Here is a 24,736-nt window from a genome sequence, read left to right on the forward strand (position 1 = left end):
TTTTGGGGCACTATCCTTGCAGAAAAACAGTGACGATTCACTAAGAAACACCCACGTTCGGTGCCTAAAAAGGCGCTGAAAACTGGCGATGACTCGCTAAATTATAGCTGGTTTTGTTGCTTGTTGGTGTTGAACAGTGGTGTGCAGTTTGTCAGGTGTCTAGATGTCACACTAACTCCCATCCCCTCCACCTCCTGATGACAAAGTCAGCTTCTGTACCACGGCACTTTGGACATGTTGATATTACATGCATGAAACATGCAAATTTAACGCCAGCATTTTCTTCTGGCGACTGCGCTGAGCAAAATGTAATGCTTTAATCTGGTCATAATCAGTTATATTTTATATTTAAGGTTTAAAATAAGGCTGATAAAATGGATGTTAGCTTATCACTGATTTATTTGTGTCTGTGTGTGGGGTGACCCATAATAGAGTCTCCCTGACGCAGTGTGTTTGTCCACCATGATGTGAGGAGGGGATGAATAATGTGTCGGACCCCCTCAGGTCACAGTCACATGGTCCCGAACGCTCCTCAGTCGTTTATCTGCAGGGCTCAGAAAACACTTTACACTCACTCACATGTGACCCACAGCCCAGAGGTGCATTGTGGGATCACAGCTGCATGCAGGGAGACTGTTGGCAAGAGATGAAGGATTATTTTATGGCTTGAGATTCTCCACAGCTCTGGTGTAAAGACTTAGGAGTCAGTGTTTAAATGAAATGACGATGAAATGAGAAAGCTGTGAAGAGACGGTCACCATCAGCCGATACAAGCGCTGCGTGATCAAACTGTCGGTTCATCATGAGACTGTTCAGAGTGGAAAGTTTCACATATTTTCCCTCATCCAGAGAGTTTGTGGAGGATCAGAGCTGCTGCACCATCAATCATTTCCTCTTTCACTGTGGTTATTATTCCAGGAACACGCTACGTGATATCTGTCTGTTTCTGGATGCACACTGTCGTTAGATGAGCTTATCATAATCACCAAGAGACACAGCAGGACTATCTCTTAGTTTTATAGACCTCTTATTATTTATTACTGTTACACTGTCTATGTATCTGTGCTTATTTCTGTCTGCGTGCTGAGACACTAATCTAATTTACCCGCTGTGGCTCAAGTCAGTTCGGTATTAAATCAATATTATATCAATATTGTGATACGAGACAAGATAACATCTTAGAATTTGGATATCGTAATGTCATTAGTGTTGTTTTCTCCTGGTTTTTAGGGCAAAGTAAAGTTATTTTCTGAACTAACCAGAGTGTTCTAGCTGCTTTATTATTTACCTTTACCCACTTAGTCGTTAAATCCACATTACTGATGTATCTCATTGTGTAAATATTTCGTGAAAGCAGCAATAATCAATCCTATGATAATATTGAATATCAACATCGAGGTATTGGTGAAAAATATTGTGATATTTGATTTTCTCCATATCGACCAGCCCTAGAAGGCCCATCCCGGCTCATCTTGTTTAGTCTTGTGACGTCTCGTCTCATCTCGTCTTATCTCGTCTCATCTTGTCTTATCTCGTCTCATCTCAGGGTTCAACGCTAAGGTTTTTTTTCCCTTGCCCGGTCGGGCAAGTTGGTCACAGATCTACTTGCCCGAAGTCAGTTTTTACTTGCCCTATAAAAATTGTTTAATTTAAGCAGCTATCAAATAACAAAGACTGCAGTTATTTTTATGTTATGTAATCTTTATTCACACTGTATTTATTAATTAAAACAACATATGTCATGTATTGTAGCTTAATTCCTACACAAAAAGGGCTTAAAGTGAAAAATTTGTCAATCGTTCTCCCTCTATAATTTTGCGCCCTACTTGAGCCATGCCCACCTCTATTTATTTTTCACCCCTCTCTCCAGTGCTGCTGTATTAACACTGGGTTTAATATATTTTGCTTCCATCTCTCTGCCCTGCTCTACTCTACTTCAACGCTACTTAGCTCTCTCTCTACTCTACCAGTAGACTACCACATCCACCTGTTGCACAAAACGCACACAGCAGTGTTTCCTCTAGGATGGAGTTGTAGCAGCGGAGGTGAAGCACACGCATGAAAAATAATTTTCACATGCGTGAAACTTTATTGTATGCTTGCAAAGCACAGCCTGCTGGGATGTTTCTATGTATCTACTGGCACCAGAAGGGCTCTTTAGGACTAAGTACATACAGTACATGTGTGCACAGTATGAGCAGGTGAAATGTCTGTCTAGCTTACATATGAGGTGTCTCAAGATTTAGGAACATACAATTGTATTGAATATAATAAAAGTAAAAAGTCACTTGACATGCTGCTGTTTTGTGCTATGACCTATTCAAGTGCTGGAAGTTGTTATTTACGTGACAACGCCTGAACGCAACACAAGCTCAGCATGAGTGCCGTGCTACGCTGCTGTGCGAGCAGCTGTTTGTCTGTGTGTAACAGCAGTCTGTTGGTTATTTACACACTGTCCATTTCAATAACTTTGTCAGCTGACAAACTGCACCGGGCTCGGGGTCAGGTTTGGTCAGGAAAATGCGGCCCGAGCCGCTCTAGCGTGATCACCTGTGTGTGTGGCAGAACTCCACCGTGTGAGATACAGAGAGCAGAGGAGAATTGTTAACGCGTGACCATGTAGAGACAGAAATGACACGATGACATAACACCATAAATAGTATATTGTTATGTGATAATATGAAGCGTCCGTCGCGCAAAATAATATCAATGGGGGCTGTGGGCAGGACATTGTTACACAGCTGTGCCTGTGACTTCAGGCAGAGAGACCGCTGCATCAGAGCAGAAGAGCACGTTTTAAAATACATTCATTTTATCAGTTATTAACTTTTACTATTTTTAGCAACTTGCCCAATCGGGCAAGTGAGTTGTTAGTTTACATGCCCGACCGTGAGTTTTACGTGCAATCCTTATTGTTGAGCCCTGAATCTCATCTAGTCTCGTGTCATCTTATATCGTCTCATCTTGTTTAGTCTTGTCTTATCTCATATGATCTCGTTTAGTCTCGTCTTATATCGTCTCATCATGTTTAGTCTTGTCACATCTCGTCTTATCTCGTATCATCTCGTTTAGTCTCGTCTTGTCTGGTCTTATCTCGTATCATCTCGTTAAGTCTCATCCCGTCTTATCTCGTATCATCTCGTTAAGTCTCATCCCGTCTTATCTCGTATCATCTTGTCTCGTGTCATCCCGTCTTATCTCGTATCATCTCATTTAGTCTCGTCTCATCTCGTTTAGTCTCGTCTCTTCTTATATCGTCTCATTGTGTTTAGTCTTGTCACATCTTGTCTTAACTTTTTTCTCTGTATTATATACGGTGATGTATTGGTTGTTTAAATCTTTTACACATATACATACATATATATATATATATATATATATATATATATATATATATGTGTATATATATATATATATACATATATATATATATTGCCGATATTATCATGTATTCCTATTTGCTGATTATGACTCCAGGTTTGAGCCGCACATGATGTCACATCGTACAAATGTAGGTCAGTGCTCGAAATACCTTCTTTATATTTTATATATTTGACAGAAAATAAATTTGTGACAGTTTTGCTGATCGATTTCACATTTAAGTCGTTTTTACTGACTAAATTTAACACTTTTTTTAGCCCTATAACCTGTTTTCCTCTGTAAATTCAATCCCTTTGGAAACTTTGAGAACAGTCTCAGCTGTGGCAGCTTGTGATGAGCGTTAAAGTAATGATTATAAACTTGATTTCTACCGCACGTTTAAAGACAAAGTTATAAAGTGCTTTTTGAATGTTTGGGTGCAAAAAGGCAAATAAATGAGACTATTTAAAATAATAATAATAATTGTAAAAAATGATAGAATAACTGTGTCTTACCATTTATAAAGCAAACTTTTGTAAAATAAGTGACTCAATCTGTGATAAACCAAAAGAATTATTGATAAACCAAAGAATTATGAGCACAACCAGGACACTAAATGAGTCGTAGCCTTAGTTTAGAGCAGCACAGTGTTAACCTGATTTAGAGGTCAGAGCACATGTTCAACAACACACCCAGTCAGCTGATCAGCCACACACACAGATTCGCACGCTCACTCACACACTCATTCATAAATACATACTGTCTAGTTCCTGCTGAGTCTCTGAGCCTTCACATCATTTCTCTCGTTGACATTGAATCATAATCTTGACCCTGAATTTCACTTTCCCACCAAACGGTCTCATAAATCAGAAAAACCCGACCTTTCACCCAGACGGACTTTGACCTTCTTATCAGAGCTGCGTTCAACAAACGGAAACTCTCAGTTTACAGGGTAAAATGAAACTGATGGATGTCCTGTGACACAATTTGAGAAGTTACAGAAGTACCTGAAACTGTCGCAGAAGGAGAGAGGAGAAATGTGAGAAAGTACTTTTGTCACATTTTAGCCCTCAGCACCATGCTGCATCTTGTCCGTAAGACACATCAGCCAGCAGGGACGTTTCTAGCTTTTTGTTTTGTCTTTGCTTCATATGATATTATGCCGATCCTCTTTGCAGACATGGGGTCTAGGGTCCAAAGAGGTACCGTACTGCCGAAATGTCAGATGGAATCCTCAAGACCTGACCAGTCAGATCATGCACCTCTTTCCAAAAATGTTTTCTGCTTTGCCAGTAAACATGAATGACTGACGAAAGACACAGGCCCCCTTTACACCTGGTATCAACATGTGTTTTTTGCGATCAGATTGCAATTGGATAGTGCTTGACCACATACATTTATACCTGGTATTAAGGTGCGTCTCAGGTGTCCACATCCAGATCCTTTTGCTATACGATCACGCAACACCCTCCTCTTCTTCTTCTGCAATCATTTCCAGCAGCAGACTACAACGTCATATCCTGTGCGCCGCAACAACAACAAGATGTTAGCCGCCTGTGAAGCCGCGTTATTGTAGCAGCACTTTTGTCGGACCAAATGGAGAGCAGACACTTCAGTCCCTTTTACACTGCCAGATTTTCTGCGAATGTTGGGCCGTTTTGCCGGCAAGCTGCGAGTGTTTAGACACACAGAGCCAGACTGACGAGTTGATCAGAGGTGCCCAATTTTCCTCCTCGTAGGGTAGACATATTGGTGGAACCCTTTTAGTTTAAACAGACCGAGGCGGCCTTCCACAACGGGAGGGACTGTTGATGACTTGTGGGAGGAGCTGTTGATGACACTGCACGTGCGAGCCACTGGCGGTGGATAAACAGGAAACAGCTGATAGCAGGAATTAGCGAGCAGCTAGTAGCAAGAGGGAAACACAAACCTGACAGACACTGTAAAGATGAGCAACTGGGGAGACAAGGAATTGCGCACCCTCCTTGTCCTCGCAAACGAAGAGGCCGTTAACCGTCAGATGACGGGGACGGTGAAGGACGGGCCGACTTATGAGAGAATCACCGAAGGACTGACCAGCCGCGGCTTCCCTCCCACGTCACTGTTTACGTCACATGTTGAGCTACACGTTTTGTTACTTGCTCACGCCCCCCATTGCCCCGAAAAAGGCACATTCTGTATAAACAAAAGTAGGTAGGCGGCATTTTGCTGCACTCCCCGATTTTGTTTTTATACTGCCAATGCTGAAAAAAGACTGATTGGGCTTTCCTGCTAATTTGCACAACTCCTGTCTAAAAAGGGCTTTCGTCTCACTGTGACTCCTCAGCTATTATACGTGTGTTCTTTTTCTTGGCAGTCGCTACCCGGTCAGTGTTGTTGTTATTGTTGTTGTCTTCTTACTTCTTCCTGTGTCCAGCTGGCGCACCTCGCTTACATATTTCCGCCCCAGGAGTTGTTGCATGTGGTTTGGAGACTCATTTGCATTTGCACTTGTGTTCGATGTGGTCACACTGCGTCCCTGATCACCTTCAGAAGTGGTTTGGCAGATCAGATAACAATCTGTCCTCAATGCGTTTCAAGTGTATTTGCACCTGTACTTTCATGTGGTCAAGAGCAATGCGATTGCAAAAAACGCCTGTTAATGCCAGGTGTAAAGGGGGTAACAGATACTTTTGAAATTGGTGCTACACGATCAGAGGAAAAGAAAATGGATGCTTTTGCTCAAGAGGGAGAAAACCTACAACTTTTAGAAGCAGTGTGTCACACCTGACCAATAAACACTTCTGCTGGTGGGTGATGTAATGTGAACACATCAATTTGACACAACAGCAGCCAGCTGACAAGAACCAATCTGGTATTACAGTTAAACAGGAAGCTAAAACATGTTTCTGAAAACATTTGAGGTGAGAAATAGAAAACAGTAGCAGAATCTTGGTTTATATTTGATCAGCACTGCCTAGTTTTACCACCATTTTCATTGTGGAATCATCCACTTCCTGTTCACAAACCCTCACTATTACAGCTGAATAGGGCAATAAAATATGTTTCTAAACACATTGTTGGTGAGAAAAAAGCAATGCGATAACGATCCACAGTGTGGGCACGGGGAGGGTGGTTAATACAGAAATGCAGAAGTGAAGCCTGTGTTCAGAACAACAGCCTGAGAGCCAGCGAATCTCCGCCGGATGATGTAAATTACATCATCAAGCAGAGTTTTCACCAGGTGGTGAGGAGCGATATCTAAGTACTGGTTAGATGGAGGGAAGGTTACCACAGTTCATTCACACATACGACCAACATTGTTTTGACTCAAAGCTGGTTGAAAATCAGCGAAGTAGGTCTTTAAGTACATTTAGCTGATTACATACTTTTACTTTGGTTTTAAATGCAGGGCTTATAACAGTGTGTTGTAACAGTGAGGTGTTCGTACTTTCACTTCAGTAAAGGATCTGAATTCTTCTTCTAGTGTGGTTTGGACACCTGTTTTTGTACTTGATTGTTTCTTTGCTCGTATTGAATCTACTTTTCTTTCACTTCCTGCAAACCATCATCTGTCAGGGTCTGAAAATACAAATATACTCATGTCTTCGTATTGGCATCCTCACTGCTTCTTTATCTGCTTGTTTCATTTTAACTGACTCCTGTTGACTTCCTTTAATCCTGACGACAGCATCAAAACTAGAACTGGTTTAATTACAGTGTTATCACGCAGGTTGTTTTCTTCTTCTGATCAGTCAGTTTGATTTATCTGTTTTTAAAACCAAAACATTGAAGAGTTCTCGTGAAGATAATCCACTAAGTGGATGCAGCATTCATGATATTATCTCCATCTTCAAATGGGACTCAAACGGACTTCCAAAGTAACAAAATTGGTCACAAACATGTTTCGTCTGACACTTTGTCCCAAGTTTATGTCGTCTACAGATTCTGACTTTATCTTTAGTTTTAGTACTGTAGAAATGGAAGAGTGCAAAACAACATCGTTGTCAAAGTATCAGTGATTTTAAGAAATGGTTTCTCCCACAATTCATCAATGATACATTTTTTTCCTGTACAGTAATTGGTGAAATAGGACTTTATAGTTCTTTATTTTTTAAATGTAGGATTATTCTAGTCTTATCTTTGCTATAAATATTTAAATTACCCTAAATTTCGAAGCCTCACCTGCGTATTATATGTAAGATAAAGATTTACATCTCTACGTCTCTTCCTGTGTTTTTACGTCTGAGTTCTTCAGGCGTCTTGCCCCTCCCGGGAGATTAAACGTAAGCACAGCAGTATGTTAATCCCTCAGGTGTGATCGACTAATAACGCTCCAACAAACAGTGATGAGGTCAAAGGTCACATCACAGTGAAGACGGTCATGTGATCACGTGAGAGGAAGCAGAGGAGGAAAGGGTGGTGGAGGAGACTCGGTTCAACAGAGCGCGATCATGATTAGAAACGAGTCAGCAGCTCATAAACATCATGATCTGTCAGTTCCTGATGATATGCTGCTGTTTAGCATTATAACGTTAGCATGCTAACATGAGCTAATTATCAGTGAACAGAGTCCGGCTGAGGCTGATGGGGATGTCATCAGATCCGCAGGTATTTGGTGATAAATCAAAGTACTGGACACATTAACGTGATGATGAAGTGAGATGAGAAGCCAGAGGATCATCAAAGAACAAACTATCTCGTAGAAAAACACCTAAAAACCAAATTCTTTTAAATTGTGTTGACAGGAAATGGTCTCAGTAAAAATCAGCTTTGAATGGAGAGTGTTTAAATCGACAGCTTATTGCAGATTCATGGGTGTTGCTGTATGTCAGCTGATAGATGACTAGAAATTTAAGTACAGGAACACTAAAGATACGTTTTAAAACAGTGTGACAGTGACAAGCATATTTTTATACTATAAAACATTCCCTCCCTGTACGTGTCTTGGTCACAGTTGTTAAGAATGACAATGTAATTTTATTAAAAATGTTGATTTACTCTTTATTTAAACCTCTTAATGTCTGTATCAGACTCATAACTTGACAAAATGTGTGACAGGAAATGATCTCATGTTGCACATCGCAGCTCACATGTTGAAAATTTGGTGTTGAAATTTGTTAAATCCCCTCGTCTTCTCTTTTAAGTTGCTCTGACAGACTTGAGGCTTTAAGGCTGATTTATAGGTGTGCACTAGTGTTGTCACGGTACGATACCAGTGAAAGTATCACGGTTCTGAGTAGTATCACGATACCACAGCAAAAATGAGGCAGATGTGCCTTTTGTCATTTATAAAAAGATAAATCACTTTTCTATAATACATCAATGATATTTCAATGGAATAAATTACTTATTGACTTATTCATACTTCAAAAACAGCATCAATAAGTGATTAACATAGGGGGGGATTAAAATAAAATAAATAAATAAAATAAAAATCAACCAGCCACCCTCCTCCCCTGACAAGTAAAGAACAGTCCCTTCATAAGTAAAGAACAGACCCTAAAGTGCGGTGAGGTTTGTGGGCCGTTACCTGCCACAAAGAGAGAAATGTGAACGGCTCGTTTCTCCTCTGACACGTCACATACCTGTGTGCCGCCATGGCTCGGCTGCTCAGGTACTACTGGGCAGTCATGACGCCAACAAAAGAGGACATTATTGGACCTGGAGCAGGACTCCTCAGTCGTTGTTAAGCCGTTATCTTGTGGTGGCCATAGTGCTCCACCGTATTCCTGTCTGTGACCCCCGTTCAACCCACAACCGGCGGTATTCGCCTTTTGTTTCTGCTGCTGGTTGAAATCTGTACTCACACAGCGTGCTGAATGATTTCTTTTGCTCGCACAAAACTATTTTTAGTCGCAAATGCGAGTAAAGTGCTCGCACCGTAGAGCTCTGTGGAAAACAAATCACTGTAGCATATATAAACAAATCTAACCTATAAGTAAAAAGAATTAAACAATAACTTTCACTGCTTAAAGATACTCAATAGCTCAGCTAATACCTGAAATGTCACTAGAAAACAAATCACTGCAGCAGCATATTGAGTGCCAGGTGGCCAGTGCGCGCCATTATTGGACGGCGCATGGACACTCACGCTCTTGCGATTGGTCTTTGAACTTATCCCACAGTAGTGGTACCGCGGTCTACCGTTGGTACCCGTATACTAGTGTGCACAGGCTCTACACAAGAGGCCTACATCACTGTTAGCATTTGTGCGGTGGTGTGTCTTTGTCGCTCTGCAGTCACACCTCCAAAATGCTAGTTGATGGAGTTTCTGTGTCACTGTTAAGTTTCTGCCAAGTTATGAAGTCTGATCTATTTAACCCACACACCTGAAACACAATAAACATGCCTAAATAACATTGAATACAAATACTAAATTCAAATCACCAGGTTTTCAGACAAAACATTTGAAGCTACAGATTATATTCAGCCACAAAATAAGTCTGAAAAGCTGCAATTTAGAACAAAAGTACAGGTTTTTAGAATGCTGCAGAATGCCACATTGCAAGTAGTTGGTTGTTTCAACTTGCCTGGTCATGAACCTTCGGTCTGAACTGGGCCTTAAACCAGCCACCGGCCATTTGACCAACTGAGTTGCAGGTGACATCATCAGCTGGCTTGAGTCCAGCTCAGACCGGCTCTGTTTTGTCTCGTCATGAATCTTTGATCTGAACTGGGCCTTACAGAAACAAGTGATGCATCAAGAGACATTTATTTTATTTTTGTTGGTCATTGGTGCTTTTTATATATACATTTATATATTCATCTTCTTTTTATATACTGTGTCCTGTCTATTCTTTATTTTTTCAACTTTGTTCTCCCTGTTTTTAGCTGTGTTTACATTATACATTGAGAACAATAAAAAATATTCTTGTATGTGTTCACACACTCAGCCAATCAATCTGATTCTGGACTCGAGACTTGACTTTGACTCACCTTGAAACGCTTGATCCAAATGTTTTGATCACAAGTGCTCATTAATCCTGATTTTGTTTCAACGCTGACGACCTGATATTCATAATTCATATTCATGTTGTCTCCTCCTCTTCCTCTGCAGGCGTCCTTCCTCACAAAGAAGCTCAACATCACAGGAAAGAGAGTTAACCTGGCCATATGGGTGAGTCTCAGTCTCTGCTTGTGTTTTAACGTCGCTGACAGGAAGTAAAGTTATTAACTTTATGGTACATGTTTGTGTTCACAGGACACAGCAGGTCAGGAGCGTTTCCATGCGTTAGGTCCCATCTACTACAGAGACTCCAATGGAGCCATTCTAGTGTACGACATTACAGACGAAGACTCCTTTCAGAAGGTAACAAGTCATTTTAACACCAGGTCACACGAGTCTGATGCAGCTCTACTGTTCCATAGAAGGAGGGTTTGTATTAAACTGATCTGAACTATTTTCAGGTGTTAAAACACTAAAGAAAATGTAGTTATTTATTATAATATATTCCATTCCTGCTGATATATCCCTCTAAATCCTCCACACTGGATCATTAATTGTCTGATTTGATTTTATTTTCTCAAATATCAGATTATCTGATCGTAAACTTTTCTGTCTCCCATCTTCATCTCCTCTCCTCATCACTTCACATCTCTTTATTCTCTCCTCCGTATTCCTCAGTATCGCTTCTCTTTTTCATGTAATACAGTTTATATAAAGTCTGCCTGTGTGTTTCTGTGTCTGCAGGTGAAGAACTGGGTGAAAGAGTTGAGGAAAATGTTGGGGAACGAGATTTGTTTATGTATAGTAGGTAAGTCATCAGAAATCAGATATAATCAGATAATCAGACATATGAGAACATCAATAACAAAAACAAGAGCCTCTAACTTTCATTTTAGAAGTCGGTGTATTCTGGGTGTGTTGGCTAATAAACTGTGTTGGAAATGTCAGAAACAGGAACCTTTCTACATGTACTGTAGGAATGTAAACAGGTTAATCCATTCTGGGCAAAAGTTGTGGATCACATAGGGAAGTAGTTAGGTATGACGGTACCTATATCACCAAGGCTGTGCCTAAATATGACCTCAAAATACGACCTTGTTGTGATAAAAGTCGGGGTCATCACAGCTGCTTGAATGATCCTCAGATTCTGAGAGAGTATGTCACCTCCAGAGTTTGAAAAGTGTAAGGAACCTATGTTCGAAACTGTCATATGAATGTGTGTTAGCTCAGGTCAGCGATGAAGGTGAGAGCTTTAAGAGGCCATGGGCAGGCTTTTTTGTTTGTAATCTAAGAATGTGTAACTAGAGCCCAGTCTCACTCCAAAGTCATCGAAATCTGGCACTTGGGCAGCGACTTGTGCGAATAAAGGCGTCCCTTAATGTCAGCATGATACGCGGACGGGAGGAAATGCGGCGGGACTAGGACGAAAGTTAAGGTAGTGAAAGTTTGAGTAGGGTGGGCGGAAGTGGTGGTGGATGGGTCCAACAAACACAGACTTTCACCTGAGAGAGCGGTGTTTGCGTCCCTTAAAGGGATAGTGCACCCAAAAATGAAAATTCAGTCATTATCCAAGTGTCCTGAAGCCCCGACATAAAAAGTTGGATCACTACGGACGAGCAGTATGGAGATATTTTGTGGTTTCAATGATGTGTTTTTGGACGTTTGAATCTGGGGCGCCGTCAGCCTCCATTAGGTGGAGTTGTGTTGCTACCTCCTCTCCCCTTGGATCTCTGCAAGTGATGTGAGGACTCTAAAACTTCACCTGAGCCTCCCTCGGCATATGGGTGAGTAGATAATGGCTGAATTTTCAGTTTTGGGTGCACTATCCCTTTAAGATTCTTAAACGAAACCCTGTTCCTTTTTTCCTAAACCCAACCGTGTGTGTGTTGTTGAAGGAAAAAAACATCAGTTTGTGGTGTTGTACCGACCTAGTGCTTTTATTTTGAAAGAGACTGTATGCAAACTGTACATTTCCTGTGAAAACAGAAGTGTATTTTGAAAACAGACAATGCATATAACAGGCTGAAGTTGACACGGCGTCCCAGAATGTCAACAACCAACACACCCAGGGTACCTTGGACGTCATATGTGGACGTGGGAAGTCCATGACCAAACGTGGACATGTGACGAGGTCACAGTGAGGATGTGTTGGTAGCTACCAGGTGCCTGTGGATATGTTGAGTTCCAATAACAATACTGTCCGTTTGTTCAGAGTTGACTGAAGAGATTAATAAAAAGTGTGAATTATAACAAAAAAAATGTCAGTGTGGTCGATCACAGAGGCCCCCTGCTGTCGTTAGCCTGTACTGGTTTTTCTTGGAAGCAGCACAGTGTCGTAGGGATTAATGTCTGGTTATTGTATAATTTGGTCAAAATCTAACAAACAGAAAGAGAAAAACATTTTATGAAAGCTGTTAAACTTCCAGACTCTTGATTAATACATAAAAGACATGGAGCAGATGTGACTTCATAAAGTTCTAACAAGATAATTAAATTATAAGACAAATTATCATTTTATTTTATATTTCTAAAAACATGTCCAACATGCGAGACATGAATTATGACCCAGGAAGTTCAGTTTTAGTAACAGATCATGAGTTAAAGGCTCATCAAATACAGTGGTTTGAATTACTGTGAGAAGTTTTCATCATAATTGATTTTTATCTTCACAGAGTTTGTTTTCATGTTTTTGTGTCTCAGAGAGGAAATGTTTGGATCCTGTTGTCATAGAGCTTCTGGATATTAAATTATTTGTCTGCCTGTGACAGAATATTTCTAAAGTGTTTTAACCGGATTATGTTGTTGATGTCGTGCTCATCATGTGGGACAGCTGCAGTTTCAGAATCTGCTGCTCCATAATGTGATTTTGGTGTTTTTGTTAAAGCAGGAAATCACATCAAGACGTTTGCATAGAGATTTTAGGACAGTGAAGTTTGTGGTTCTGTTTAAATCCACATAGACATCATGAGGATCTTTGAGGGGCCGTACACATGCTGCGCCCTCCATTGTTTTCAGTGTACACTGTGAATATTCAGGTTGGAAACTCTCCATGGGAATTTAGAGGAACTAATGGGAATATAAGCAACATTTTCTCAGGCTGTGTTTATCATGTCATATGCAGATAGAACTAAAACTATCCGCACACATGCCGGGGTTTTTGCACCCTCTAATCCATTGTTTGCAATGGAGACGTGCAGCAGGCGCGCTTAAATGCCAGAAAGATGCAGTTGTGATGTGCACACGTTCCAGAGCGCCTATTTGTAAGGGTGCGATTGGCGGCAGGGATAACCAGAGCTTTACATCCATCACTCGGATAATATTTTAGGCCTACACATGTAAAAAGAGCGTCTGGAAGAAGATCAGTTCTGCACTCTGCTCTTCAGACGCAACCTGTCTCCGCGCTCTTAAAAGTTGGCACAGAGTCGGCACAAGAGTTGCAGGCAGCGCCCGACCTCATGTTTTCCAGGCGTTTACGGCATGTGTACGTCCACTGATGAACCTGTTTTTCTCAAAGCGTCCTCATCGTTAAACGACAGAACTGGTCATTTGCCAGCGACTCCTAAAACTACATATGTCACCATTGCGGGGTACCAGCGACAGGCGCTATTTAACGTTGTGAAACTGTCACAGTTTGGTTAGGTTAAGAAAAAATACAGTTGTTAAGGTACTGAAGTCAACATTGACCTTTGTTTTTTACATGGGACACATACAGCGGTCTCCTGGGGTTAAGTCCTGTGATTGTTGGACACATCCATTCACCCTGACCTCCTTATTATGCAGACTGTGTCGTTCTTTATACCACGTCACCTGACCTCCTCTTTTTACTCCCGTCATAAATGCAATGGCCACTAGAGGTCGCAGCCTAATAGTAAATATGAGATAAAATAATAAGAGTAACTATGGGTTGTAATAAGCTGCACAAACGACCCAAACAGCCATTTTTTTAAGGACGGACATTCAACACGTTGGCAGAGACTTTTTGCTTCAATTTAAGTTTTGTTTTCAGCAGCTCTTAGCTCCACTAATCAATATTGTTTGTATTAAGTGATGAGTCATTAAACACGCTGTGATGAACCCACTGTACGAGGCAACATCTCACAACTGTCATAGAATATGTTTGCTCTTTAGCAGGGGTGCAGTAGTGCCGCCGCAGCACACAGGAACGACGCACTGTCACTTTTTTCTCTAAGTAAAGAAGTAAATTTTCAGAATCTGATTGAAATTCTCACATACACATTTTAAGCAATCAGATTACAGTGTGTGTCGTGTAAGAGAGCCTCTGAAGACTAAAGGAATGATCAGAGCTGTCATTTTGACATTTAAGGTGCGGTGAGTGATTCATGACGTCGATTTTTTTGCATTGAGTAACATGTAAGAAAACATTCAACCTTGAATGTTGCCAGGAGCTGCAGGCGTTGAATTAAATGATTTTTCTCAGACTATAGCTGCTGACTGTTCACTAGAGAAGATGAAAAGGCAGCAAAACATCCTTTCATATACAGTTTTAGCTGACTCATGTTTGTGAACTCGCCACTGTAGGAGCAGTTGTTACATAACCTTCAAAACAAGCCACAACTTAACTCTGTGTGTGTGTATGTGTGTGTGTGTACAAATTTGTGCATCATAGGTGTGCTCCTTCTTTTAAAGTAACAGCACTGAAACCCCCGAGGCCTGTTTCAGAAAGCAGGTTTAACAGACTCTGACTCTAGTCCAATTTCCTGGACAGTATAAATACTCACATGATGGTGCATGTGTTTGCTGAGGGAGTGTTGATTATCACGCAGAAATAAATACAGAATGAGTCGTGTTTGATTTGACGAGCCGGACTGATGAAGAACAAATCTGTTTCTTTTCTCTGCAGGTAATAAAATTGATTTGGACAAAGACAGACATGTTTCAGTGGAAGAAGCTGAGAGGTAACAACACACTGATGTGTTCATGTTTGTCTGGTGTAAACAAATAAAAACATGATGCTCAGCAGCCTCTTACCTGTGTCTGTGTGTGTGTAGTTATGCAGAGTCGGTGGGAGCCAAACACTACCACACATCAGCCAAGCTAAATAAAGGCATCGAGGAGCTCTTCCTGGATCTCTGTAAAAGTAAGACGTCACACGCTGTTCACACATAAACCGGACTGTTGCCACACGCTGCGAGATCGAGTTAAAATTGTAACGTTTCCACAAATAATATTTAATAACGGGATGTTTTTAGAGGAACATTTTCATCTGACGAAAGAGGTGAGACACTGTTTCATCAGATCAGCTGTTTATTTCTGGACTTCACCTCACACAAATGTTATCCGCACTTTTTATTTTGGGATTTTAAAGACATTTTCGTTGGCTTTAACACTCAAGAGTCAGAGGAGGAGATGGATTTTAGTTTCAGTGCAAAGAAGTTTATTTATGGAACATTTTTCAACACCAAAGTTACAGAGTGCGTCACAGAAAACACACAATAAGAACACAGGAATAAAAACATGACAGCTGACAGGGAAATTCACTCATTTCATTTACTGCACAGAATGAAGTGTTCAGATATGTTTACACTCTGACATTTGTATTTTCACTATGAAGCTGCAGCTGGTTAGCTTAGCTTAGCATACAGACTGTAAACAGAGGGAAACAGTTAGCCTGGCTCTGCACACAGCTCACTAATACACACATTATATCTGGTGTGTTTAACTTGTACAGAAACCAAAGTGATGTGCTGTGGTTTTACAGAGGATGATGTGGAAGGAAGGAAATTAACTTTTTCTGTTAGTTTCCACAGAAACGGCCCGAAACCACAACTTAGTCTTTGTTTCCACTTCAGTTTACCGTAAACCGTTCTTTATGTTTCTCTGTGTTAATAATGTGCTGATGGAACGGCCCAGTTTGGTTCGGTTCAGTCAAACTCAAGTATGTTTGTCCCCTCAGTGCGGTTCGTTTAGGCAGGTGTGAACGCACCAAAACAACCGGACTGAGACTTTCTTGAAGAGGTGGTCCTTAACTCTTTGTCTGTGTTTTCAGGGATGATGGAAACGGCTCAGGCTGAGGAGAGGTTGAAGGGCAACGGAGCCAGCCAATCAGCATCAAGTAGGCGGGGCGTACAGATCGTCGATGATGAACCACAAGCCACGCCCGCCGGAGGATGCTGCTCTTCTGGCTAACACGCACACACACAGGCACACACACACAGTCTCTCTGCCATACATGCTTGCAGACATAATATTCACACACACATTTACGAGCGTCTCTGTCGTCCAGTTTCTCTGAACTCTTAAAAAAAACTTAATCCCAACTGTTGCTGCTGTTCGTTCAGCACCGCCTCTGCTGCTAAGGAGCATGGGAACTCATATTTGAAGTGGTTTAATCGCTGTTTCCTCCCAAATAAAAGATTAAAATGATTTAAATTTGACAAAAATCACATTTTCAGCACTTTAATTTCCTGCAGAAGCAAAACTTTCCCCAGAGAAACGGTGAAGGCCACACGTCAACCTGCAGCTGTTTGTGTGTCATTAATTCATCATTAATAAAAGAGCTGAAAAAACTTTGAGGACGTCGAACGGCGGCAGAGATTTATTTAGTTATTTTTGTTTATTTGTGGTGGGAAGTCTCTCGAGGGATGAAACATACAAACACACACTGTATAAACCTCCATTAATCATCATATTTATCTCAAAATATAAACATGTCTTCTGTTTTCAAACCCAGAGGAGCAGCAGGCGGACAGCGCCACCTGCTGGGTGCAATGACAAATTATTAAAGGACAGGTTCAGATTTTTTCATGCTCATATTAATACATTCACATGTTGTTTTACTGCAGGTGTTTCACCTCAGACACAACCCAGAATAAAACAAACATCAGTGGAAACTAAACGTGGGGATGTGTTAAAAAGAAAACCTCATTTCAGCTTCAGCTGAACTTCAGAGTGGATTTTTACACAGAGTAAAGACATTATATCCTCCACCTCAGACAAAGTAAGAACAGGAGTGACGATCACAGTGATCAACAACTCTTGAAACTAAACTCCCAGATATGGAAGACCATTTCTGCCAATGTGATGGAAGAAAAAATAAGTTATTATTATGAGAGACATTTTAGAGATAATGAGTTAGTATCTCAAAATAATGAGGAACTTTCACAAAATGTGCATTTCCTATGTGTTGTTTCCAGCTTTGTGATGGTAGGCTTGAGTCAAAGTTTTGATAAAATGAGTCATTATTTTGAGGAAGTTTCTCGTTATTTTGATAAAGCTTCAAACTAAGTTAATATTTTAATAGTTACTCATTATTTTCAGAAACTATGGCAATATTTTGAGAACGTTTCTGATTATTTGAGAAATTATGTCAATATTTTAAAGAAGTTTCTCATTATTTTGAGATACTAACTCATTTCCTAAACGTCTCACAAAATAATGAGTTAGAATTTCAAAAATAATGAAACTATCAAAATAACAAAACTAAGTCAATATTTTGAGAAATTACATCAATATTTTTAAATGTTTCTCAATATTTTTGTGATACTAAATACTTATTTAAAAATACAAACTCAAAATTTCTCATCATAATGACTGACATGCATTGGTGAAAATGGTCTTCCATACTGAGGAGCAACGATGAGCTGTGAGTGATTACTGGACCATGTGACTCCCCCAAAATACACTTGTTGTAAAATAATAATAACTTTTTCTGAACATCATTAAAGGTCCAATAAAAATTTGACAGTGTAAAAGAGTCACATCAGTAAATTATTTTTGTGTGAGGTTTCCACGTACCTTCATGCTGGAGGTGTGTGAGTGTTGTATTAATATAAAACTGGAAAAAAGTCCGAACTCGCCCTTTAATCTGAGCAGTTTACTCTTTACATCTGTCAGTATGAACCAGGACGTCAGTCAGAGCTGCACACGAATTAAAAACTGAATATTTAAAATGTTTCCATTTCGTAAGAAGCTGCAGGTGTTTTATTGTAAACTAAAATTACATTTGTTATTGTTACAATTAAAACAACATGATAATTTAATAAATGAAGAGGAAAACATAAAGTAACAACAAGAAAGAAAACAAATCAAAATCTCAACCTCAGTTTCATGTTTCACTCAGCTGCTGCTCAACCTGATATTTTTGTTTGTGAATTAAACTGCACTTTGTTAAAATCAAATTTAGAAAAAAAAAGAATAAATTACCAGTTAAATGCAAACATCTCAGTTTGCTCCAAGTTGGCTAAAAATAAACATAAAAACATTTATCAAAATGTGCCTGTACTGCAGTTTAACTGTTTATATTTTATTTTTCTGAATCCTGAAGATATTTAGTTAAAATAATAAGACAGCAAAAAACTGGAACATTCTGATTTAGTTTTCTTTCCATCGACTAATTAATCGTTTCAGCTCAACTGATGTTAGTCTGTTAATTTATCTTCATGTTGTAAAAACAAACAAAAAATACTTAATTCATAGATTAAAAACGAATTAACAAAACTCAAACATTGATCAAAGTGTGCAGTTTGAAATACATTAATATATAATATGTTTATTATTGTGACATTATAATCTTCAGTTATTTATAGTTTACACGATAAAATGTTAAAATATTTTGAGAGAAAAAAAAACTTGAAATAATTTGCTTCATCCAAAAACTAACAAAAATATATTCAGTTTACGAAGATGAAAAAAAAGATAAAATGATTTTTGGTCTTATCAAAAAAAAAAAAAAAAAAATTGTAGTGATCAGTGTATTGATGAATAGATTCATTTTTCAGCTCTGTTGCTGATGATCTGGATTTTTGGTCTTTAAATTAAACATTGATATTTTTTGTGAATTTTTTCTTTTTTTTCCCCATTCCAAAATTTGATTTTATGTTAGCAACCATCCCGTTTTTAAAATATATATATATATATATATATATATATATATATATATATATATATATATATATATATATAAATATAAATATAAATATTTAAAAAATGAAAATGTGTCTATTATAGTTTGACAGCTGAATAAAAATCATTCATCAACATTTATTTTCAGGTATTTGATTAATTAATTGTTGTTTTTGTCGTCCAAACTCCAAAATATTTGATTTAAATCAAAATAAAACCAGAAACAGAAGCTGGAAACAGATAATTTTTGACATTTTTGTGTTAAAAGGTTCCAATAAAATTCTCGTCAGTTCTCGCTGTAATTGATTAATTCAGCTCTGAATATTATAAAAGCTTCCTAAATATTGTGCAGCTCAAAGTGCAACTCCTTCATCCTCCTCCTCTTCCTCTACATGGTTTTAAAACACACACACACACACACACACACACACACACACACACACACACACAGAAATAATACCGTGCATGTTTGATTTCTGTAAAAGGCTTTTTTCTGTTTTACTTTGAAAAGAAATGGTGAATAAAAAACCTGAGCAGCGGATTATTTAATAAGTTATATTCACACGTGGCGGTGACGGAAATCTGTACATGAACAAACGTTTTCTCTGTAAACTCTCGACTGTGTACTTTTACTGTTGTTTTCCATCGAGGCCTGTAGCTCCATTAATCTCTCTGCTTACTGAAAGAAAAAAAAAAAGAAAATACAGTGACATTGTACCTGCTTTTGGGGAATAATCGACGCACATAGAAGAAGAAGAAGAACTAAACGCTGTATTGTCCTCTTCATCATGGGAAAACAAACAAATGTGGTTGAAAGGAAAAAAAATCAGCACACTTTTTGGAAATGTAATTTTTTAAACTGCTAGTGTCAAAAGTGTTTTGTAAAGATAATAGAACAATTATAACGATTTACACAACGCACCGAGGTGTCGCACACATTGTCGTTATTTCATTTTACAGCTTCACTCTGTTCGTACGGAAGCCCGTCTGAGCCAATGTGATGAAATAAAAAATCCTGCAGGTCACTATTCGGAGAAACTTTCTGAAAATAATGACTCAGTATATTATTTTATTTATATATTATTTTGAGATGCTAAGTCTTTATTTCAAGGGAGTTTCTCATTATAATGATTTACAGGATTTTTTTTTATCACATTGGCAGAAATGGGCTTCCATACATGGGAGCATCATATGAGATGGTAGGCCATTATTTTTAGGGAAAAAAAGATCTCATTATATGGAGATACTAAATTTTTGTTGTTGTCTACAAAGTTTCTCATGTTTATGCTAGCCCTTTATTTTGAGATACTAAGTCATTTTTTTTTTAGATATTAGTACTATTTTATGTTTTCATCACATTGACAGAAATGGGCTTCCAAACATGAGAGATTTTTATGGGACGGTAGGTCATTATGTTAAGAAAAAAAAAAAACTCATTATTTTGGGATACTTTTTTTGTTGATTAGAAGGTTTCTCATGTTTATACTCAGCCTTTATTTTGAGATACTAAGTCATTACTTAAGATACTGCCTCTTTTTATAAAACAGAAAAATGCTCCTTATGTTGATACTAAGTCCTTATTTTGAGATACAAACTTTTTTTTTCTATTTTTCTGAAAGTTTCTCACTATGTTGATGCGAGCCCTTTTGTTTAAGATCATTTTGAGAAGATTTCTTATTTTGAGATACTTTTTAGACTCGTAGAAAGTTGCTCATTATGTTAAAAAACTCATTATTTTGAGATACAAATTCTTTTTTTCAGAAAGTTTCTCATGTTGACACTGTCTTTATTTTGAGATATTAAGTCATTATTTTAAGTTACTACCTTTTTTTAAATTCTTACGTTGATACGAAGTCTAGATTTTGAGATACTAACTCATTTGTAGAAAGTTTCTCATGATGTTAAAAACAGTCATTATTTTGAGAAAAAAATCTCCTTCCTTTGAGATCTTAATGTTAAAACTAGCCCTTTTTTTTTTTTAAAAAAAAAAAAAGAAATTAAGTCATTTTGAGAACATTCCTCATAATTTAGAGTTTAAAGTTATTTTTCATTTTCATAACTCTTATTTTCTGTAGGTTTCACAGTATGTTAAAAAACAAAGTCTTTATTTTGAGAAAAAGATATTTTAAGATACTTTTTTGAAAGAAAGTTTCATGCTGATACTAAGTCTTTATTTTGAGATATTAAGTCATTTTTAAGGGAGTTTCAGTTTATAATGATTTACATTTTGAAAGATACTAGATTGAATTTGTCTCTTTTAGAAAGTTTCTTATTTTATTGAAACTAAGTCATTATTTTAAAGGTTTTTTTTTTATAAAGTTTCTCATTATGTTAATACTAAGTCACTGTTTTGAGGGAGGTTTTTTTTTTCTCATTATAATGGTTTACAGGATTTTTCATTTCATCACATCGATGGAAATGGGCCTCCGTACTTGAGAGCTTATTATGCTTATAGTAAGCCTTTATTTTTAAACATTAAGTCATTATCTCGAGAAAATATTTTATTTTTTAGAAAATTTTGAGGGAGTTTCTAATTACAATGATTTACAGGAGTTTTCTTTTCATCCCTTTGGCAGTAATGGGCTTCCATACCTGAGAGCTTCGTACAGGTGGTAGGTCATTATTTTGAGACGTTTTTTAAATGAGGTTTCCCATTGTTTATACAAAACCTTTATTTTTGAAACATTAAGTTGTTATTGTTAAAGAAAATTTCTCATTATTTTGAGATTCTTTTTCTTGATAAAAGTTTCTCATTTTGATGAAACTACATCATGTTTAGAGAGTTTCTCATAATAACTTTTAGGATTTTTATCCTTCATGTTGGCAGGAATGGTTTTCCATACTTCTCTTCAAACTTTTTCTTTCACAGGGAATAATTATATTTTAGGGAACAAATTTATTAATCATAGTTTTAAAAACGTGTTTTTCAAATCTCAAGTCACAATTTATGATATAATGCTGATGTTTACTGATAAAAACCAGCTGTTTTTACTGGTAAGTATGGGTGACTGAATATGTCATAAATTTAAAAAAAAAAAAATGTCATGATTAATATTATTGAGTAATGTCAAATATGTCATAATGTGATGTATTAATAAACTAAACAGGACAATTTTTTTCTATGAAGTTCAGTGGAAACTGATTTTCCTCTGAGGACAAACATATTCCTTCAAACTTTAATTTAAGAATCAGGAAATCAATTGAATGAAACCCTCATTTCCAACAATGCCATACATGAACAAAGACATTAAAAACAATCAATAAGCAAACAAATAACCAACATGCAAATCTATTAAAATAAATCATACAAAACAACAGCAGCAATAAATGATCGCTGAAAGTACAGTAGAAACAGGATGATAAACATGTTAAGGTGCAGATGTAAAGTTAAAGCATTTTCACTCAATTAAAACAAGATGAGAAACGAGGCACGTAAACAACCATAATGGTGGCAGAGTGTCTAACTGACGGTGTTTTGCAGATTATTCCCCGTATGAGGAGCTCTGTGAGAGAACGACACTCCTCCAACGACGTGTTCTGTGAGCGAGTACCAAGATGATATGAGGTCAGAGGTCAGAGGGAAGCGACTGTGTCAGAGCTTTATCTTGTGTAGAATCATCCAGACCACAAATATGAGCCCAAAGTTTAATATACAAAGAATAAGCACAATGGAATTATTTCCTCAGCTGATCCTTAAATGAAACTATATATTTGTGTTTATAAAGTTTTCTCCAGTAGGAACCAGAGGGTTTGGACATGAGAGACAGGAAGTCAGAAAGTGTTGAGGGGCGGGCGAACACATTGTTTGTCTGTTCATTGACAATAAGCCAAATATAGAATAACACCAGACTTCTGCTGTAAGTGCATTAATTTAATGACTTTAATATTTCAGCATCTTAATCTTTAAGGTGACTGTCTGGTTCTTCATTTAAATCAGAAGGTGAGATTTTTTGCTTGAGGTCATTTAAACAGTGTCGTCATTACGTGGTTTGTCCACCAGAGGGCGCTGCAACATTGGAAAATATATCTGCTACCATTTTACAGTGGGCACACATTTACAACAACATGCTCAGAAAAGTTTGGGTTTGTGTTTAAAAAAAAGTCTACAGACTAGCAGCTCTGTGATATGGCAGCCAGTTTTGGTCAACATTAAATAAATGTACCCATAGAATAAATGTGACACAATCGTGATGCAGCCATGCTCCATTTGAATATCATGAGCAGGGAAATAAATATAAATCTATAAATAGAGAAATAAAAAGTAAACGAGTAAACAAATAAATAAAAATAGCTGGGAAGTAACTCAAATTACAATAAGTGATATTAGGAAATAAGTGAAAACATTTTTTAAATAAAAACAATTTATTGAACTACATTGACTCATTTATTTATTTCAGGCTTTATTTCAAAACTATTTATTTCACTGGCTTTTTTTTTTTTTTTTTTGTATTTATTCAATAGACTTGAATGGTTTTCCACACTGTGAGGATGTATTACGACACAATAATGGCCATGCTGACTTGGCTGGGAAACCTCTGCATCCGATCTCCACCGGGAAGAGCCACACCTTCCAACCCTTGTCCTTACAATCCTGGACTAAGGGCTGGTACTTCAAGGCCTTCCCCTTTTGTACTTATTCAATAGACTTAAATTGTTTTCCACACTGTGAGGATGTATTAAGACACAATAGTGATTTGGGTCTTTGTAAAGCCAGCGTCACTCAGCGTCGACTTAAATCAGACATCCTTTACTCTTATTTTGGCGTCTCCAGGATTTACTACAGAATGTCACACAGGCAGATTTTGGTTTTCCGTTTTTTATTTCTGTAAGTCGTCGAGGATCTACAGTATCAGTTCACAGCAGAATCAAACATAAAAAAATCATGTAAAACAAATAATATTATATACACATCTAGTCTCCCCCTTTCTTCTTATACACTTTCCATTATAAAATTAAACAAGTTTTAAGTCTCCTGGACCTCACAGCACGTGCTTTTAATTTTAGCCTCTAAAGCTTGGTCAACACAGCGCTCAGTTTTCAAAATAAAAGCCTTAACTTCTCGTTGTTTCTGATGGCATTTTACATCATGCTGGTTCACAGGGTGGATTATGAGGGGTTGATTCAGGATATAATGTTCAACAGAGGTTTTGTGTAAACAGCAGATTCAGACATTAACACAAGCGATCGACAAGCAGTTTCTGTCCATTGATCTCAGTGGAGCCAACAGTCAGGACTCCTCACAGGGACATGAGGCACTCCAGACGCAACAGAGGAGAGAGGTGGCGTCACTCCTTTAGTACGCCGGAGGGTTGTGCAGCTCCTGGTATTTGGAAGGAGGAGTGAAGATGCCGGGGACGGACAGCAGGACGGTGGGTCTGTTGGGGTGACGCAACTGGTGGATGATGATGGAGGACAGAATCATGCCCAGCAGCTGGAGGGAGACACAGGAGGGTGAGTTTACATCAAGACAACACTGATCCACCTGCTCAGTTACAGGATGTCCACAGCTATCTGATGCTTTTTTAGACCTTTTCCAGATCATTTTTAACCAAATCTGAGACTCATTTTTGGACATTCATATTTTTC

At 38.1% G+C, this 24,736-nt stretch overlaps 2 protein-coding genes across 3 annotated transcripts in view; one reads left to right on the forward strand and one right to left on the reverse strand.

The window, feature by feature from the left end:
- rab21 (RAB21, member RAS oncogene family) overlaps positions 1-23,520 on the forward strand; it is a 30,841-nt gene extending 7,321 nt beyond the window's left edge. Inside the window, exons 2-7 of the mRNA XM_033615084.2 lie at positions 10,400-10,459; positions 10,544-10,651; positions 11,033-11,096; positions 15,150-15,204; positions 15,298-15,386; positions 16,296-23,520. Of these exons, the coding sequence (XP_033470975.1) occupies positions 10,400-10,459; positions 10,544-10,651; positions 11,033-11,096; positions 15,150-15,204; positions 15,298-15,386; positions 16,296-16,435 (516 nt within the window). The 3' untranslated portion in view covers positions 16,436-23,520. The remainder of the gene's footprint in view (positions 1-10,399; positions 10,460-10,543; positions 10,652-11,032; positions 11,097-15,149; positions 15,205-15,297; positions 15,387-16,295) is intronic.
- Positions 23,521-23,951: 431 nt separating this feature from the next.
- Positions 23,952-24,736, reverse strand: part of LOC117249216 (tetraspanin-8-like) — a 32,926-nt gene continuing 32,141 nt past the window's right edge. The window contains exon 9 of one of the 2 annotated variants that reach the window (XM_078165247.1): positions 23,952-24,581. In XM_078165247.1, coding sequence (XP_078021373.1) covers positions 24,444-24,581 — 138 coding nt within the window. In that variant the 3' untranslated portion in view covers positions 23,952-24,443. The remainder of the gene's footprint in view (positions 24,582-24,736) is intronic. The other variant, XM_078165246.1, reaches the window with a different exon arrangement.

Source organism: Epinephelus lanceolatus, chromosome 23 (assembly GCF_041903045.1).
Source record: "Epinephelus lanceolatus isolate andai-2023 chromosome 23, ASM4190304v1, whole genome shotgun sequence".
NCBI classification, from domain to species: domain Eukaryota; kingdom Metazoa; phylum Chordata; class Actinopteri; order Perciformes; family Serranidae; genus Epinephelus; species Epinephelus lanceolatus.